The sequence below is a fragment of the Stenella coeruleoalba genome, assembly GCF_951394435.1.
Source record: "Stenella coeruleoalba genome assembly, chromosome: 19".
NCBI lineage: Eukaryota > Metazoa > Chordata > Mammalia > Artiodactyla > Delphinidae > Stenella > Stenella coeruleoalba.
The window spans coordinates 21237977-21258696 of NC_137165.1; the positions used below are offsets into that span (position 1 = coordinate 21237977).

General features: G+C 39.3%; 1 protein-coding gene across 1 annotated transcript in view; it reads left to right on the top strand.

Moving 5' to 3' along the window:
* LOC307176997 (AP-2 complex subunit beta-like) overlaps nt 1-16880 on the top strand; it is a 65960-nt gene extending 49080 nt beyond the window's left edge. The window contains 2 exon segments of the mRNA XM_079903642.1: nt 2519-2778; nt 15582-16880. Coding sequence (XP_079759768.1) covers nt 2519-2778; nt 15582-15663 — 342 coding nt within the window. The 3' untranslated portion in view covers nt 15664-16880.
* Nucleotides 16881-20720: the final 3840 nt, after the last annotated feature.

A 20720-nucleotide genomic window follows, 5' to 3' on the forward strand; every position in this document is an offset into this window, starting at 1 on the left:
TTTTGGGATATACACTATTTTCTCGAGATCCTTACAGGGGCCTATCAGACTAGCAGTACAGTAGATCCGAAACCAAATTTTCTGAGTCACCAAACACATAATGGCACCTTAAAATCATAAAAAGTTTCTATTTTCTTGTCATTAGCCTTGATTGGGCCTGATTTATCTTGGTCTCCATGTGAATTAGTGAGGCAGTGAAGGCCAGCTGATAGTAGTCCTAACAGATCACCCCTCAGGATAACTGAGTTTGGACAGTGGAGATCCTTGCCCACTCTTCACTTCCAGTCCTGGAAAATTTGCACTCATTTTCTCATTTCTCATAGGACTAAATTTTTCTGTTAAGATTTACAGTATGTATACCCTTTGATCCAGTGATTCTGTCTCCAGAAGTTTGTCCTGTTGCAGTGTTTTGAATTTGTGGGGGGACTCAAGCTATTTTCACAGAAGTATATATTTTGTGAATCCCGCCAGGAATTTTTTTTTTTTTTTTTGGCCATTTGGTTAAATATGTACCAGCTATATGAGAGAAATAGTTTGAAGTAAAAAAAAAAAATTTTTGATAAGTATATTATTAAGCTGTATTATGTAGTTTATTTTAATATGTTTAACAACTTTACTACTATATAAAGGCAAATTAAGTTTTCCCAGTTAAGTGATGTGTAGTGTTCATTGTGTAATAAAAAGCATAGTCTACAAATTTTAAATGACATGCTTTGGGGACTGAATATACAGATTAAAATTTAACTTTTAATTTAAATATCAATAAAAGCTGGACAGGGGATTGCTTTCCTGATGCAATACTTGGAGAAAGTTGTATTCTGCTCTTTTAAAAAATCAACTTGTTTATGTTTCATAATATTCACGCTTTGTTTCCAAATGAAAATCTAAGTGAGGAGGTTTCAGGCTGCTATTTATAAACACTTCTTCAGGAGCAAATTAGCCCCCCTCCCAACAAGCAACAAAACAAACTCATTTAAATTGGATAGTATCACTGTTTCCTTTTTTTAACCCTGGCATTTCAAATGCTACAAACATTTTGATACGAATAATACATGTATATATGTGCATTTTTATTAGAATAATGCAACCTATGAATGTGATAAAGATTATCTTGAGGTAAAATTTACCATTTTTATACTGTATTAACTTGTATCTCAGTGTTCTTTATGCTTTTTTGTTTTTTACCAGCACTGCATTTTGAGTGCAAATTAAATAATACATGATTAAGAAAATCTATATAAAACCATCAGGGTCACTTCCGGTATTGAGCTGAATGATACGTGCCTTAAATGGCTAAATTATAAACCAGTTCATCTGCTTATGTAGAAACTCATGGGAAAAACCCTGGCCTAGTTTAAAGAAAATATTTTTGTATGTGTTTTAAATACAGAAATTGAAATGGGACTGATTGTTGCCTTTAATAACATGATACCACTGGAACAATTCATGCGTAAATGAATGCCACTATATAGACATTCTGAGAGGTGGATACCAGGATATTTATTGCCACTTTATAATGATTGCAAAAATAAATAGTAGGAAGGAGGGAGAAAGAGGCAACAGCCTAAATGTTCATCAATAGGACACTAGTAAATAATGATGCAGTGCTGCATATACAGTGGAAAATGACAGCTGTATGTTCCAATATGGAAAGCAGCTTGAGGAGCAGTATATATACTATGAAACTGGTTTTGTATAAAATAAATATATATGTGTGGGAGCTCTCTGGTAAGATATATAGTGCACTGTCAATATGGCTATTTTGGGGATGGGGAGTTAAGGTGGGGTAGGGTTGGATGATAGGGGGAGACTTATTTTTATATTATACATTTCTAAATTGTGATGTGTCATTGATAATAAATTTTTCTTAGCCATGACCATGTATAAAATTATTTTTAAACAGCCACAAAAAAAAAACGAGACCACTAAATTCAAGTGTCACCCCTTTTAGAAGCACTTCATTATGTTCTCTCTTGAACAGTTTTTTTTATTATTTAGGTAATGGTACCTCTCATACTATATCGTAATAATTAATATTCTTTGAGCTCATTGAAGTCAGGCACTGTGTTGTTGTCTCTTTATTTCCAGGGCCTAGCCAATGTCTCCATAGGAGATAGTTAATAAATATTTGAATGAAGAAAGAGGTATGGGTGAAATATATGTAAGATGTGTTTCATGAATAATCCTGCTAATATTAAAGCAGTTAAAAACATTATTTTTATGTCCTGAGGCCATCGTAAGCAGTTGATTTTTACTGGCTTAAACTTTATTTTCCTTTTCCCAACTTCATGTTGAATTTGAGTCTTAGAACTAACCCACTTCAGTTTATATTTAAATTCTTGGAAACGTTAGAGATTACAGAATTATGGCTCTATTAACAATATATTGAGTCTAAATATCTTAACGGCCAACTCTGCGTAAATCACTTCAGCATTGCCTTGATAATAAATCCAGCAGTTTGGCTTTCTGTATGGAGAAAGGTTACATTTAAACCTTCTTGCCATTGCCTTTTCATTAGGATTCTGATAATCCTGACCTTCGAGACCAGGGCTCTATTTATTGGCGCCTTCTCTCAACTGATCCTGTCACAGCCAAAGAAGTAGTCTTGTCTGAGAAGCCACTGATCTCTGAGGAGACAGCTCTTATTGAGCCAACTCTGTTGGATGAGCTCATCTGCCACATTGGTTCTTTGGCCGCAGTGTACCATAAGCCGCCCAATGCTTTTGTGGAAGGAAGTCATGGAATCCATCGCAAACACTTGCCAGTACATCATGGGAGGTAAGCAGGTAAATTAGGTTTGAGTGAGAAGTGATTCTCTGTTTAGACGAAGTTGGTCTTCCTCAAGCTTTTATAGCCTAGAAAAATTTGCTATGCATTTGGCAAACCTACTCTACTGCCCTGGAGGCTTCATCTGAATACTAGTGACCACACACAAACAATAGGTTAAAAGGCCCCTCTGTGTTCTAACCTCAGGGTAGGTAAGGTTGTGCCTTTAGAAAATTGTGGTGAAGATTTTCTAAATGGATAAAGTTTGAAAGTTGCTTAAGTCTCCAGAAAGATGAGGCTAGAAATTTTCCCAGAGTTGAAAACTTGGTAAAAAGCCTGTACAGGTGTACCACAGAGATAGTGCACTTCAGTTCCAGACCACTGCGATGAAGTGTCATGAATTATTTTGTTGTTGTGTTTTCAGTGCATATAAAAGTTATGTCTATACTAATACTGTAGTCTATTAAATGTGCAATAGTATTATGTCTAAAAAAATAGTCTACATATCTTAATTTAAAAATACTGTATTGCTGGGGCTTCCCTGGTGGTGCAGTGGTTGAGAGTCCGCCTGCTGATGCAGGGGACGCGGGTTTGTGCCCCGGTCCGGGAGGATCCCACATGCCGGGGAGCGGCTGGGCCCGTGAGCCATGGCCGCTGAGCCTGCGTGTCTGGAGCCTGTGCTCTGCAATGGGAGAGGCCACAGCAGTGAGAGGCCCGTGTACTGCAAAAATAAATAAATAAAAAAAAATAAAAACACTGTATTGCTAAAAATGCTTATCATCATCTGACAATGCAGGGTTGCCACAAACTTTGAATTTGTAAAGACTGCAATATCTGCAAAGTGCAATAAAATGAGGTCCGCCCATGTATACATTTAGCTATTTTTATCCTTTACTGTAACTTTGGTTCAAGCTTATGGATGAAGTTAGCAGATACTGCTTCTCTTATGCTGTAAAGCCAGCTGTTAATGAAATAATGTTTGCAGGATTGTTTTATAAGAGCAGCCTAGATTCTGTGTAGACATAGTTGTTCAGTTGCCTGTACCTTTTTTACCAAAATAAATTGCTCCATATCAGTAAGGAAATGCTATTATGAACAGACTGTCAGGTAACATGGAACTCTTGCTTTATAGATAACCTTAAAATTTTAATTTGGGAACGGCAATACTCTAATAAACTCTTATAATGGGTATCTTGGAATCTTTTCAGACTCTCCCTTCATTAATTATAATAAACCTCAAATCTTAAGTAGAATTTGATCTCTGAGTGGTTAGAGTATCTGCACTTGCACCGTTTCTGAGTGTCCCGTATTGTGTAATATATATTGCTGTTTCAGTGGTTCATGAATAGCCAGAGTGTAGGATTTATTGCTTTACAAATTAGTGTAGTCAACGTTTACAATACTGTAGCTCTGTTTTAACAGACTGTGGGCACAGATAAACAAAAAGAAAAGGGCAGTACCCAAGAAAATGATTATTAATCTTTCATTAGCCCTTGCGTTGAATCTTTGGTTTTAGGGCAGTGCTGTGATTTTCACCCAAAGGAAACTTGTGGTTTCATAAGGATCAGGCCTCGTTACAGGGTGTTTGACCTCGTAGGCAAGCATATTTAACATTCGCTAGATATGACCATTTAACTTCTAAGTACATCTCCCAGTCTGTGCTTCAAGTTTTGATAAATAGATACGGACTTTCTGTTGTTTGCCATTTAAATTACCTTTCTCCTGATAACTTTGACCCTCAAATGGGATGGGGAAAGTAAAACAAATCAACAAACAAAAACAACTCTTCCTAGAACACAAAGAGAACCAATATGTAAAAAGAAGCACAGTCTCTTACATAAGGTCTTTATCAGATTACTAGCCTTCAACTTGTTACCTTCACAATTCCTTATGTGGTTCCTTACGCGGGCCTCTCACTGCTGTGGCCTCTCCCGTTGCGGAGCACAGGCCCCGGACGCGCAGGCTCAGCAGCCATGGCTCACGGGTCCAGCTGCTCCGCGGCAAGTGGGATCTTCCCGGACCGGGGCACGAACCCACGTCCCCTGCATCGGCAGGTGGACTCTCAACCACTGCGCCACCAGGGAAGCCCTGTTTTGGGTTTTTAAAAAAGAAACACAAGTGCAGAAAAATCCCCTTTGAAATAAATATGGGTATGTTGCTGCAAATGGCATGTCTGTAAGAGTACTGACATCACCTAGCTTTCTTCTGCGTCCTAAGAGTAATAAGTGATATGCCTCTGACGTGAAATACATTTGCACCATAAAACCTTAGAGGCTTAAAAATACTTACTTCATGAGGTCTTTTAAAATCACTTGGGAAAGAGAAAAGTGCTTTTTAGTTGAGTATTGCTTACTATACTTGTCAGCTGCTCTGTGGGCATGAGATGGTAAATAGTTGTCTAACTTGGAACTATCTCACCTTTTAAAAATACTGCCGAAAGAAAAAAATACTGCTTTGATGACAGTTTTATGCAGTTATTTCCCATGCCTTCACAATGGGGAAAGATTTTCATGTTAGTTTTCTTGTGTCTACAGTTTAGAAAAAATACATAATAATGATTTATCATGTTCTTAATTTGTAGAAACTATAAGATCATTTACTTCTTTTCATCTAACTCACTTTTGTCTTCTCATAATACTCTTACCTGTCTATTAGAGTGGAGGAAAATATGTGCCTTTTCTGCCTTCTATTTCAAGGTGCTGATAAATCCATGTGTTTTGTCACATTTCCCAAACGGTACATGTTGAGAGATGATAGAATTTCACGGGCAGAGGATACCCTTTATGGAGATTTCATATATTTCTTGCTAGGTGTATATGAAATTGTTTCCCCTTTTGACTTCCTTATTAATTTTTGGCTTTATTTGTACCCACCCTCTCCCCAATCTAGATAGGTCTCCTTTTGGCTTCCTTGACACTTTTTCTTCCTAAGCCCTCTTTTTTTTAGATTGTTTTTCTCTTTAATCGTTGCAATTTTGTGTTCCTTCTCTTCTCTGGTTGTATCACAAGGCTCATTCTGAACCTTCTCTATGTATTCCCTTAGGCGGTTTATCTTCTAAGCACAGTTACCACTGATATATTCTGTTAAAGACGCCCTGCTCTTAACCACAGCACCCCTGCGTTACTCTGCTCATTTCACCTGAGGCGTGTGTGTGAATTTCTTCCCAAGTTTACTTCTGTAACTCTGCCAGTCCCTTTTCCTTAGCTGTCTGTTGGTCTTCCCTACTTGTTTTTCTCACTTGAAACTTAACAGAATTGAAAGCAGCATATTATTTTCCCCATCATCCCTCCAGATTCCTCTTATATGGAGCAACACTAGTCTTTCGCTTCTTCGTTTTTGTTTTTTCTGTTTGATTCTTCATTCTTATTTGTTCAAGTGTTGTCAGAACCTACCTAGGGTTTTCGTTTTTTAAGAAAGCATTTGTTTATTAATGGAATTTTTATAGTGGTTTTTTAGTTTTTAAAAAATTATATAAATCTTAGGAAACATACAAGATAGAATGGTATAGCAAACACGTGTACTCATCACTCAGTTTCACCAGTCATCAGTATTTTGCCAATCTTGTTTCATTTATCACCCCCACAAATTTTTTTCTTGAGGGAGCTGGAGTATTTTAAATTAAATTCCAGACCTCATATCACTTCACCAATGAGTACTTTACTTGGTATCTCTCAAAGATAAGGACTTAAAAAAAAATCACAATATATTATCAAGCCAAAATTAGGGGTAATTCCTTAACATTCAGTAAAACTGAAATACTTTCAGATTCTTTCAGTTGTCATTCTCTATTCTACTTTAAAGTTTATCTAAGATTGGTTTTACTTTTTTTTTTTTTTTTTTTGGCGGTACATGGGCCTCTCACTGTTGTGGCCTCTCCCGTTGCGGAGCACAGGCTCTGGATGCGCAGGCTCAGCGGCCATGGCTCACGGGCCCAGCCTCTTCATGGCATGTGGGATCTTCCCAGACCGGGGCGCGAACCCGTGTCCCCTGCATCAGCAGGCGGACTCTCAACCACTGCGCCACCAGGGAAGCCTGAGAAGTACTTCTTGATTGGTTCTTTTTTCCCCTTTTCCATCCACACCCCGCCCCCACTCCACCCTGTCATACTTCCAATTTAATTAGCTTCCAGGATTCTAATACTAAAAGGCTCCAATGTCCAGAGTATCTGTGAATATGTGCCACCAGTGGAAGCCAATTAGTTACTGTTGCTGTAAAAGATAAATGAGAAATATTAAGGATGACCTTCCATCTGTGTAGAGAAGGCCAGAAAAATAGCAGGTCTCATCACACGGCTCCCTGCAAGTTAGATACTTAACTGTGGTGGAATCAGAGGGGCTTTTTTAGCTGAACACTTGAAAATAAGTTGTTCATCAACCTGATGACTATAAATATGCCCAACAAACTGATTTATTTCCCAGCATCAGAAATTGGAAGGCAATGCCATAGATACAAAAATATATGTTCTCAGAGATTACATAAACAAAACGACCTTACTTTCTGCTTCATACACTGGCATTTTCTCTTCTACTTTATGAGCAGTATTATGTCTGGGATTTATGCCAGCTGGTACAGGTACATTTACTTTTGGCTGACAGAGAGCCTAAGGAGATAGGGTTACCGTCATATCTTTGTGGGTGATACATTTTACTAATGGAAGTCACTGCTTCCAGAGTCTATACACTGACCAAGCTCTGGACTCTAGCTAATGGTGACACAAATGAGCACTGCTTTTGTCTTCCTTGGGAATAAAAGCATTTGCTTTTCATTTTCATATCTCTAATGAATAGAGTTGACTGAATAGCTTCCTCGTGTGATATCCTACATTGCTGTATAACCTCCTTAATAGACTCAGGAGACTGACAAATGAATATTGAAATATTCCTGGAGACTCTCAGAAATCCCTTATAAACACTGAAATAGCTCATCCTATTCTGTTGACACATCCTATTCTGTTGACACACAGCTACAAGTTAAATGTTACATCCTCCCCATGGTTATGCCTTACCAACCCTGCTTATTTCCCTAGTGGTTTACAACATAGTGGACTTGCTGAACCTAAGAAGACAAAGAAATTAAGTTTGAAGGATGGAGGGGAGAAAGAGGCTCTATATTTTGATGTTGACTGGCCCAGGATTCTGTCGTCTTGTTTCTTAACCCACTTTAGCATGGAAGGGAAAGAAACATGTTATTTCCATTTGGCTTTGTATCAGCTCTTGCTGGCCCTTAAAACTAGTGAGTTTTCTCCTTATATTTTACACAGCTTAATCCAGTCATGTGTCAGAATTCTGGCAAGTTTACATCAGATAGAAAAACAATTAGAACTTTGTCAGATTATAGTAGCCCAAGTCACACATGGGCCTTTTTTCATTTTCTTTTTTTGCAAAGGATATTCTCTTTGGGGTGGAGAGTAAATTGTTTTTATAATTGGATGTCTAAATATTATACAGCCTTTGCTAGGTAGGCCCAGTAATGTTCCTGTGTAACTCTAAATTTTAGCTTATTCTGACTTTGGGATTTAAAATGGTATAATTGGTGTTGTAGCCCCAGAAAGTGTTTACATGCAGGTTTCTTCAGCTTATTCTGTGATATAAATATGTCCCAGAAATCAAAGTGAGGAGTAGAAGCCCTTCTTTTTGCTTTGGATCTGTATGTAGTGAAATATATATCACTCGAAGAACCAAGATTCCTTTTAAGAGACCATCACAAGGAAGAGGCCTAAATCTGGCTGTGTGAATGACGAGTTTCTGTGGCAGCAGTAGTCTATGCCAGTTTTAAAATGCTTTTATTGTTCTTACGTAAATTATCTAATTTAAAGAGGAAAATCGTTCTCAAAGTTTTTACTTAGTCTATACAGATAGTGCTGTTTCTTGAATGAATTGTTGCCTTACAGCAGTGCTTCTCAAGCTAATGTGTACATAAATCAACTGGAGATCTTGAACAAGACAGATTCTTGTTGCTCTGGGGTGAGGCCTAGGAGTCTGCATTTCTAACAAACACCCAGATCTGTGGACCACATTTTGCATAGTAAAGACATAGAGTATCTGTGATCACTGTGAACCACTTCACTTCAGTGTTTGAATAGCTGTTGGTAAACCCAGATGCCTTGTTCTCTTGGCTTCGGTAGTAAACACACTCCTGGAAAGGGGGCTCCTACTCTGCCTCAGATTGAGAGAGGGCAAGAAACTCTTGAAATTATTTTGTTAAAGGTCTGTCTTTCACTCTCTAGGAAGAAGAATGTTGCTGGGTGTGGTAGAATTTGACCCAGGTCCCCATTTAAAATATGGCCTGGATTAGAGTTATGTGATTGTGTGGCAAGCAGCACTCAGGTTACGTGGTGTTCATCTCAGAACAGCTCCCAGCAGCGTTTTTGCTGCTTTTATCACTGGTTTCTAACAGAACCTTACCCGTAGAGGTCAGTGGTGTGCTGCTAATGAAGCGTGGCAGCTACTAACCTTTTATTTCAAGCTTTGTGGTTCTCACTCTAGCTGCATAATTGGTATTTAAAAATATATATTATCAGCGTTTAGACCCAACCCTAGAGCAATTAAACGGAATTTCTGGGAGACAGGACCTTAGACATTGGTAATTTTTTAAAAAAATCGAAGTTACTTTAATTTTGCAGCCAAGACTGAGAATATTGAGCCAAATGAAGCTCCAGATGAAGTTAGGTAGAGATGTTACAGAATTGATCTTTAAACCAAGGCAGTGATTTCCACAGAAGAATTATATTTTGGTGAGCCTCTGGCACCTCCTACAAAACAGACCTCTCTGACTTTACCTTTGTTCTGCCTCCTACCCCTCCACACCCTCACCCCCTGACCCCAGGACATTTTCCTGTTGTGATTTGCTGTTAGGTGATCCAGCCTACCAGAAATTGACCAAGAGTTGAATTTGACCGATTTAGATTTAGTTGCTCATTCCCAGGGTTCTTCTCACCCTTGCTCATGTTCCATAATTGGAGACTGAAAATTGTCTTGTATTTTGGATTATCTACCCATTTTCAGGGGACATGGATTGAACCCATGTCCCCTGCGTTGGCAGGCGGATTCTTAACCACTGCGCCACCAGGGAAATCCCATGTGGGGTTTTTTCTGTTGTTGTTCTTGTTTTGTTTTCGGTCTGCTTGGTGGCCATGTCAAGACTTTTCCTTTTCTTGGAGTCAGGCAGACTTGGTCCCTTACAGAACCTCAGTCTTGGGTTCTTTCTCTGTACTTCTGCTTTTGTAGCATGTTGCCATTGGATGAAGGTAATTCCTTTTGGTATGCAGACTCAGCTCTCAAACTTTTGACTCAGCCTGGTTCTGCAGCAGAGCTCATGCAACTGTGCTGAAATCCCTTTAGCCCATAAAATAAGTCACCATGAAATCACTACTTTCCATCCAATTACTGAATGAACAGTGCAGCGACACATCTCCCTGGTTCAATATGAACTGAACCTATTTCAGCACTACTTTCGGCATGATAAAGCACCCACTCTGTGGCAGTAGCGAAATGTTAATGTTATTCTTAGTGCCATTTAATGTGATTTAGATTGGGGGCTGGGGAAGCTTTACCACTAGCAGATATTTTAGACTTGGGTATCAGCTATGGACCTGTAGGAAAATTCTGCTCAGTTTTCAGCATTTGAAGTGTTCTTTTCCTGAAATTGGCACCTCTCCTTCATCTTCCTATATCCTGATTTAGTTGGTCTATAGTTGACATTATTTCCTTCATGGAGAAAATAGCGGCCTCATTAAGGCAGTCCTGGGATTAACGGGAAATGGACAGCTCCAAAAGACACTTAAAACGTGCACAGTATTTTGACACCTAAGATTGAGATTAAAGCCATGCCTTATGCCTCTGGCACTTTTCACTCACCTCTCCCAGCTTACTGGATAATAGATACCACTGAAATTTTACAAGTCCAGTTTGACTGATTTTGTACCCTACCTGATTAGTAAGTATTACCAAACAGATGAATCTTGTCTGACTCCAGATGATATCAGCAACTGAACTGAAATGGTTAGTGGCTAGTTCAGGCCAACATGACAACGACATTGTTGTGTTTTGTTCAGCTTTCTCGCCTCCCCCACCCCTCGATTAATATCTGCATCATCCTGCTTGTCGCTGTAGATAGGAGAGGCCCTCACTGGGGAATTGGCTCCCATCCTTGCTGACATCTCCCTGTTAGTTACTCTTGCCCAACACTGTGCTGTCAACTGTGTCATATTTTCAGAGAGGAAGATGATAACCTCCCTTAGAAACTTTTCAGTCGAAAGGAAAGATGCTGAATAAAGTCTGAGTAAGCTATAGTTTTGCTAGTTAGAAAATATATTGAAATTGTCCTTTCCTTTTGCTCTCTGGACATAGCACAGTTATGTGAACCTTTATATTTCTGGCTACATGTCTCTAACACCCTTTGGATTCTGTCTCTGTAAGATCAAGAGTTCTTGATTGTGGGTTGCAGCTGAGTTGTATTTGATAAGCTGAATGTAAACAAAGGAGTATCAGAATTACTTTTCAGTTTCTCTTACATGTTTTTGAATAAAATTGACAAGCAGCATGGTGGGGAGGAGGGGGGGAGTACATTTAGATCCTGTCCAGCTAAGATAATATTCATATAATACTCAAGTATAATAAGAATGAAATCTAAGAAAATAAGGGCTATAAATGGGCTTTATTTCCTTTGGAAATAACACCACTAGTGAGTGCCTTTTCTCAATGCCTTTTATTTAATGTAGCATATTTGATAATACTGCCATTTCTCTTCCAGTGTGTTTTTTCTTTCTTGCCATCGAGTGCCAACAAGGTCCATAAAGAATTCCATCTCTTTCAAGCTTCAGTTGTGAGATAGGCCAGAAGGGAGGAGAGTTGCTGGGGGGAGGATGTGTAAGCCCATCAGAAAGTCATAAAGCTAAATCAAAACCAGCATCAGGACAAGTGAGACATTCTGCATAATTCCCTTCCTTAGAAAGGGTTTTTCTTGGACTTCCCTGGTGGCACAGTGGTTAAGAATCCTCCTGCCAATGCAGGGGACACAGGTTCGAGCCCTGGCCTGGGAAGATCCCATATACCGTAGAGCAACTAAGCCCGTGCGCCACAACTACTGAGCCTGTGCTCTAGAGCCAGTGAGCCACAACTACTGAAGCCCGTGTGCCTAGAGCCCGTGTGCCTAGAGCCCGTGCTCCACAACAAGAGAAGCCACCACAATGAGAAGCCCGCGCACCACAACAAAGACCCAATGCAGCCAAAAATTAATTAATTAATGTATAAAAATAAAGAAATGGGGTTTTCTTTCTTCTTAAGTTCTAGCTTCCTTTTCAATTCAGGAGTTAGTGCCAAAGTAATTCCTGAACATATATTCTTGTCTGATTCCAAATCATAGTTAATTCTCTAAGGCAATGGTTTTCAACCTTGTCTATACATTAGAATCACTAGGGCAGCTTTTTAAAATTCTGATGTCCAGGCTACAACTCAGAACAATTAAATCAGTATGACTGGGATTGAGACTCGGGCATCAGTACTTCTAAAAATCCCCCTCCTCCCCACAGTTATACACACGCAGGTGGTTTATTCCATTGTGTATCTAAGGTTGAAAACCATAGTTAATAGAACACAATTGAAGTAGTTATTAGTAATCTTAGAAAGATTGAATCTTACTCTAAGAAACCTCCAGGTTTTTGTGATGGAGGAATTGAAAACTAAAGACTTAACCATAATCAGTTTGCCTTTGCAAACTTATTTTCTTTGACTTTTTTTTTTTAACACATATCTACCCTGTGCTCCAGTCTAATTAGACTACTCCTTCTTCTTCCTTTTTTTTTTAAAAAAAAGTATTTATTTATTTATTTATTTGGCTACACAGGATCATCATTGCCGCATGCGGGATCTTCGTTGTGGCATGTGGGATCTTCGTTGCGGCATGAGGGAATCTTTTAGTTGTGGTGTGCGAGATCTTTAGTTGAGGCATGCAAACTCTTAGTTGCAGCATGCGGGATCTAGTCCCTGACCAGGGATCGAACCTGGATCCCCTGCATTGGCAGCATGGAGTCTTAGCCACTGGACCACCAGGGAAGTCCCTACTCATCCTTCTTGATCATGCTTTTATTCCTACTTCTTAACCTTTGTTCAGGCTATTTGAGAAATAACCTCCCCCCTTTTGCATTCTATAATTTCACACTACCATGTCTTTGAAGCTTCTTTTCATTATCCTTCAGCCAAAAGTTCTATTCAGAACTTTCTTTTTTTGCTTTAGTATATTCTGTATGGTTTTTGCATTCATGTTTTGTTTTTTTGCCAGTTTGCAAAGCCTGGATCTTGTTCATCTATTGTTTTCCCCTCATTGCCCGGCATCTTTATAGTCCCCATAGTACCTTATGTCCAGCAAATGTGAGTGTGTGTTTGAATAAAAGGAATCTCATGCTTTTCAGACGTCATGCTGTGGATGTGTGTTATTCTAGAAACAGGGAGAAGGTAGGTGTGTAATATCTTTTCTATTTGCTGTCATTCTTTTCCAGTTACTCGAATTCTTGGTTGTGATGACCTTTTTATCTGTATGCCTGTGATTTCTCGCCCCATGTCCAACCAGTAAATAGTCTTCAGGAACCAGACTTTGCAAATGTTGGTTGTTTGAGGTTTGGAGTGTTCTGTAGCTTAGTGCAGAACATGCTTATTCATGCCAGTTATGAAACGCCTGGGGGTTTTGTTCTGTTGTGGTGGAAATAAGTCCCATTATGCCCTTCCAGTATATATATTATTTTTGAGATTTTGGCAACCCAGTTTTATATATCTGTCCATTGAGAAGGTAATAAATCCCCTCTTTCAAATCCTGAAGACAAATACAGTTGTTGTTTTTTTTTTTTTTTTAACACAACCACAGCCTAGAGCTCTCCAAGTTTCTACTACTAAATGACAGACAATAAAGGAAACAGTGTTTTGTAAAGCAGACAAGGCATTTGGTGATTCAGAGGGGAATGTTAGATGCACAGTGAGAACTAGGGAAGTAGCAGTACAGAATCGTAGCACAAAAGCGTATTGTTTGCTTTCTGAACATCACCATTAGTTGTGGGTATGTGTGTTTTATGTTTTTTCATGCTAGCTATTTTCAGCTTCAGTTCTTCTTTAATGCTTTTGTCCTGGAATTCAGGGTGAATTATATCAGAGCCCTGACAGGGAAAAGAGGCAGAAGTAAGACCATGTGGAATTATTTTCCTGTCACCTAGCTAATTGCATTAGTCTAATTCTCCAATAGTTAGCATCCTTTTAAATGATCTACTCCAGATAAATCACAGCATTTCTCCTTAGCTGTATTGACTGTGGGAGAGATTTGAAGAATTGCATGCCTTCGCATTTCCTACCCAGATAGGATATCTTCCTAACCCAGCCGTTTGCTTTCTTAGGAGAGTTCTAAACTCTAAAAATCGCTCTTGTTCAAGCTATAATTTTTGAAGCTTGAAATTGCAGCTCATTACTGGTTTGGTTCCCACTTTCTCAGTGTGGCGGCAAGTTTTGTAGTTCAAAACATATTTTAGTTTTTCTTTTTCTCCCCCGCCTTAAATTTCCTTTTAAAGAAAAAATAAAACATATTCAGAACATTACGACTTAGAGATATAGCTTCTTGGAATATGTAAACTCTTTAAATCCTGTTTGGGTTTGTGCCTATGTACGCCAGTGGAAAGATTGGATCTGAAACATCCCTGAGATGTCCCAGCTCCATCATCTTTCCACGTTTTCTCAAAACTCCCACACACCATCACTTCCCCTCCTCAGTTCCCCTAGGTTATATTTCTTTGCAATCTAGAATTTCTGTAGGCTTTGGGAGTCAAGTTGAATAGCATGTATTCCCCGCAACTTGGTAGAGCAATTTACAGATTCTGTATGGGCATCTAGTACTTAGCTAAATGAACTCTACCTTTCTCTCCTCTCTCTCCTTTCTCTCTTTCAGCTTGGCAGTGACCTTGGCGGGGGCATTGGAGGAAGTCTGGCAGTCCGTGCCATCGGTTTTTTTCACCGTGGGATGCACTGCCCCCTGTTTGATGCCTTTCCTATGCAAACGTTCTCAGACCAGCCACTGCTGCTATCTAGCCCTGTACACCAGAACCTCTGTAGCAGTGTATGAAGAGTAGAAAGTAGCATAGGGTTACTTGGATTCTTTGGGACTATACACCACATGTGGTGTAGGGGTCTCTTTAGGGATTGGCGCTCTGGTGTCTACAGAGTTCTTTGTCTTCCTGACATTAAAGGGCTAAAGGAAATGGAACCTCCCATCTTGACGAGAGAATACTCTTTTCTGTCGTCTAGAAAGAGCTTGAGCGTCAGCTGGACTCAGAGTGAGACTCTCCTCGTATGTGAGTTAGCGGGGGTGTGAGTATCCATCTCCCCCAGGAGAGTTTCCTACTAGATATTTATGCCTAAATGCGGAAATAAGACTTGCCTGGACCCAAGTGGAAATGGAACTGCTGTCTAAGTTGGATGCTTCTCCTTCTTTCTATAGAAACAGATTCCCCCTTCATTAGGGTACCTGTAGGCCTCTTGCACAGAATCATGGAAGCTAAAATTGGAAACAAACAGAAAAAACTTTGGATCACTGTGTTCCTGATCCTACTGATGACTCTCTTGATAGAACTTCTAAAGAGTGTGTGTATCTTTTCAATGATGAAAAAATAACCATGATGATTTGAAGGACAAAGAATATATGAATTAAACGCCTAAGAATATTGTAATTATGGTGTGTTCTTATTGATTTATCAATACTATTAAAATATATAGCAGCATTTTAAGAACTATTAATGAGTTCTTCCTGATCTCCCTGTTCCCCTTCCCTTTTATTCCCTGCAGGTGGGACAGTCCTTCATCCCATCATCAGTGCCTGCAACCTTTGCTCCTTCACCTACTCCTGCTGTGGTCAGCAGTGGTCTGAATGACCTATTTGTACTCTCCACGGGGATAGGCATGGCACCTGGTGGATATGTGGCTCCTAAGGCTGTAAGTAAAACAACACTTTCTTAGTGGACAGGACCTGAATTATTTAGCATCTGACATTTATGTTACTCTCACTATAATAAATCCAAGGTTGGGGCTCTTTTTCTAGAGGATTTACAAGGAGGATGAAAGGCGGCCTTAAACCTAGCAATAAGAAGCACCATAGCATCCATATTAACCATTTGTATAATTAGACTTAAAATTGGAAATACTAAGCATTTAGTATTTGTTCTCTAGTTTAGAAATATTGCCTAGCTTGTCAACACTGAAGTCAGTCTAGTGTAGATGTGATATACAGAGCAACAGCAGGAGGAGAAAGACATAATAGAGAAGTAACATTTTACTTTGCATTCTTTCCACTCCTTTTTCCATTCGTACTGCATATGGATTCTAGAGTGCCATTGCTCAGATTTGGTTTCCATGCATTTTACTACACCTTTTTAGAGTTTTGATTTAGGTTAGTGTCATTGGTGTCCCTCCAGTCTCAGCCTCACTTGATGTCATGCTCAGATTGAAATTCAAAAGGGGAAGGGGAAACTCCCTGTAAATGAAGCATATTTCGGCCCTTGGGAATAGTGCCTTCCCGGCTAAGCTAGGTTTCTTTTAATTTTGCCTTTCTGAGGGGCAGCACGCCTGGTTGCTTTCTGAATTTTCTGCCTGCTCAACCAGCTTGGTGTGGGGGATCCCTGCTGCAGATAGTAAACCAGTTGTCCTTCGCAGGAGTCTTGTCTTTGTGTACACACCCATTACATAGACTAACCAGAAATGTGATTCAAAACTGAGCTATAGTGTTTTGGGACAACTTAGTAGCTTTGTTGTAAGGTTACTGCATTGGATATTATCCCCACAGACTTTTAATTGATTAAGAGATTATGTAACGTACTTGTTTACTAACATTACAGTAATACCTAGAAATGACAAATTTAAATAATGTAGAAAGATCAGGTGGAAAATTAAGTTTCCCTCTGTCCCCACTTCCCCATAAGTAGCCACTATTAACTTTTTCTGTGTTCTCTCAGAAGAAAAAAAGATCATGCATATACCTGTATGTTTGTATCCTTTAAATACTGTCAGTGGGATATACTGTTTTGCACCTTGTTTTTTCTCTACCACAGTCTTTTGAATGGCTGTATCCACTTTATTGATGGTGTACCACAACGTATTTAATCTTCCTCCTGGTGATGGACATTTAGGTTATTCATCTAGTCCTATCCCCGCCCCCTTTTTTGTTATTATGATGTTAACCATGAACATTCTTGTTTATATGTATCATGGTATATTTTTGTAAGCATATCTATAGGATAAACTTGGAATGTGCTTGATCATTTAAGCATTTAAAAATAGACATTACAGGGGCTTCCGTGGTGGAGCAGTGGTTGAGAGTCCGCCTGCTGATGCAGGGGACACGGGTTCGTGCCCCGGTCCGGGGGGATCCCACATGCCATGGAGCCACTAGGCCCGTGAGCCATGGCCTCTGAGCCTGCACGTCCAGAGCCTGTGCTCCGCAGCGGGAGAGGCCACAGCAGTGAGAGGCCCACGTACCGCAAAAAAAAAAAAAAGACATTACAGGGACTTCCCCGGTGGTCCAGTGGTAAAGAATTCGCCTTCCAGTGCAGGGGTCGTAGGTTCGATCCTTGGTTGGGGAACTAAGATCCCATATTGCCACCGGGCAACTAATCCCACGCACCACAGCCACTGAGCCTGCATGCAACAACTACTGAACCCGCGCACCTCAACTAGAGAGCCCATGTGCCACAAACTACAGAGCCCATGCACTCTGGAGCCTGTGCTCCACAACGAGAGAGAGATCAACACACCACAACTAGACAGAAGCCCACGTGCCACAGCGAAGAGCCCGCGCAGCAACAAAAGATCCTGCTTGCCGCAACAAAGATCCTGTGTGCTGCAACTAAGACCCAACACAGACAAAAATAAAACAATAAATTATTTTTTTAAAAACATTACCAACTTACCCTCCAAAAAGGTGACATCAAATTATGTTCTCCAAAGCAGAATGTAATAGTGCCAGATTCCTTATATTCTCCTTCACTGAGTATTACTGACTTTTTGAATTTTTGACCCTCTGATAGATGAAAAATAGTATCTTGTACTATTAAATAGTGTCATTTTCTTCTTTTCTTTTTCCTTTTTTTCCTGTAATGTGGTTGAGTATATTCTCATGTTAACTAGCCACCCACTGACTAATGGGTACTCTGTCTTTAGTCAGGACAGTTCATGAATTCCTGTTGGTTTTATATATATATATATATATGTGTGTGTGTCTGTGTGTGTGTGGGTGTGTAAACTGGTACACTCCAGGAGTATCACAGATTCTGGAGCCAGAGGTGGGTCACGAATGAATTATATAGAGAAAATAGGCATTCAGATTACTTAAACGACATCTGAATACTTACTATTTCCCAGAGACTATAACGAGAGTTAAAACTATACATAAGACATGGTCCTTGCCCTTAACACATTACTGATAAGGAATTTGGTAATGATTTTTAAAAGTCTTCAAATATTGTAAACATGCGATTTTCATTAGATCAGTTTTTTCCCCTTTTAAGCCTTTTACCAAAGCTACTAACCAAAGAAACCCCATGTTATGCTCATTGGAATTTCTCCTTTCGCCATGGCTACCCATAGACTATTTTGGGGCTTGTTTTTCTTGTTTTGTTTGTTTTTGGCTTTGGTTTTGGGTTGGGTTTTTGTTTTGTTTGGTTGGGGTTTTTTTGTTTGTTTTTTGATTTTTGGTGGGTTCGTTTTGGTTCTTAAATAGTTGAGAATGATCTCAAAATTCAGCAAATATGACTTTATCCGGAGCCTTTTGCATTTGGCTTGGTATTTATGGTATAAAAATCACCTTAGTTGCCTAAGGAAGTGAAATCTTAATTTCATCTTTATTCAGAAGTGTCCTGTCTGGTTTCATTGGGCTTTATACTGTGTTTCAGGTCTGGCTGCCTGCAGTAAAGGCTAAGGGCCTGGAGATTCCGGGAATACTTACTCACCGCCAAGGGCACATCTATATGGAAATGAACTTCACCAGCAAAGCTCTGCAGCACATGACAGACTTTGCAATTCAGTTTAACAAGAATAGGTAAGAAATCTGAGTTCCCCAGCTCGATCCTGACACAGCAGTGTACTTTGTGTCCAACAAGAGAGTGTTCTATTTAGCAGTGGGTAAAAACTCTCGTGTTGGCAGATGTTTGATGTAGAGTGAGTGGAGGCTCTTGCACATCTGTTCAGTGGTCAGCTTCAACACTGGAGGCCCTAGGGAATTTTGCTGGGAAAACTCATCCATATGGAATAAGAAAACTGTCTTTGCCATTATAATCATACCTTTTCTATAATGTTTTGTAAATGAAATCACGTAGTATGGAGTCTTTTGCATTTGGTTTCTTTCACTTAGCATAACACTTTGAGCTGTTTCAGCAGTCTGTTCTGTTTTACTGAGTAGTACTCCATCGATGCTTATACCGTGATGTGTTTACACTTTCACCAGTTGGTGGAACTGGGGGTTGTTTCCAGTTTTATCTTTTATGACTAAAGCGCCTGTGAATATTCACATACAGGTCTTTGTGTGGATATATGTTTTCATTTTTCCTGGATAAATACCTAGCAGTGGTATTGCTGGGTCATATGGTAATAAGTGAATGTTCCAGCTGTTCCATACTCTTACCAATGCCAGCCATGCTTATACATGTATAGTAGTATCCCATTTTAACTTGAATTTCCCTAATGACTAGTGATATTGAGCATTCTTTTCATAATCTTATTGACCATTCTTATATCTTCTTTGGTGAAGTATCTGCTCAAATCGTTCCTTTTTCTTTTTAATTGATTGTCTTATTATCAAGTAATAAAGTTCTTTATATATTCTGGATACAAGTCCTTTGTCAGATATGTCTTGCAAATATTTTCTCCCAGTCTGTGGCTTGCCTTATTTTCTTAACAGTGTTTTTCAAAGAACAAGTTTTTTATTTTTTGTTTTATTTATTTATTTTTTGTTTTATTTATTTAAGGGAGATTGCAATTGACACATATACACTGTTTTGTTGTTTGTTTGTTTGTTTGTTTTTTTGCTACATGGGGTCTTCATTGCTGCGTGCCGGCTTTCTCTAGTTGCCGTGAGCAGAGGCTACTACTCTTCGTTGAGGTGTGTGGGCTTCTCATTGCAGTGGCTTCTCTTGTCGCGGAGCACGGGCTTTAGGAGCGCGGGCTTCAGTAGTTGTGGCTCTCAGGCTCTAGAGCGCAGGCTCAGTAGTTGTGGCTCACGGGCTTAGTTGCTCTGCAGCATGTGGGATCTTCCTGGACCAGGGATTGAACCTGTGTCCCCTGCATTGGCAGGAGGATTCTTAACCACTGCGCCACCAGGGAAGCCCAAGTTTTTTACTTAAATAAAGTTTACTTTACAATTTTTTCCTTTTTATGTCTTTTGCTTTTTGTGTTCTGTTTAACAAATCTTTGCCTGACCCACAGTTACAATTTTTTTTAATGTTTTTAATAGAAGTGTTAATAGATTTAGCTCCTACCTTTACCTTTTAGAATTCATTTTGAGGTACTTTTGGTGAGATAATATGTGTAAAGTAAGAGTCAAAGTAAACTTTTTTTCCGTAGTTAGTCTTGAAGTCAGATAGTATAAACCCTCCTACTATGTATGTTCTTTTTCAAAAATTGTTTTGGCAATTCTAGGTCTTTTGCCTGCTGGAATTTTGCTTGAGAGTGCAGTGAATGTGCAGATCAGTTTGAGGAAGAATTGGCATCAAACAATATTGAGTCTTCTAATCCATTAGCATAGCATGTCTCCCCATTTATGTAGGTCATCCTTAACTTCTCTCTGCAGTGTTTTATAGTTTTTCGTGTACAGATCTTGCACATCTTTTGTCACATTTAAGTGCTTTATAGTTTTGATGTTATAGTAAGAAGCATATTTTAGTTTTTGGTTGTTGCTAGTATATAGAAATACAACTGATTTTTGTACATTGAACTTGT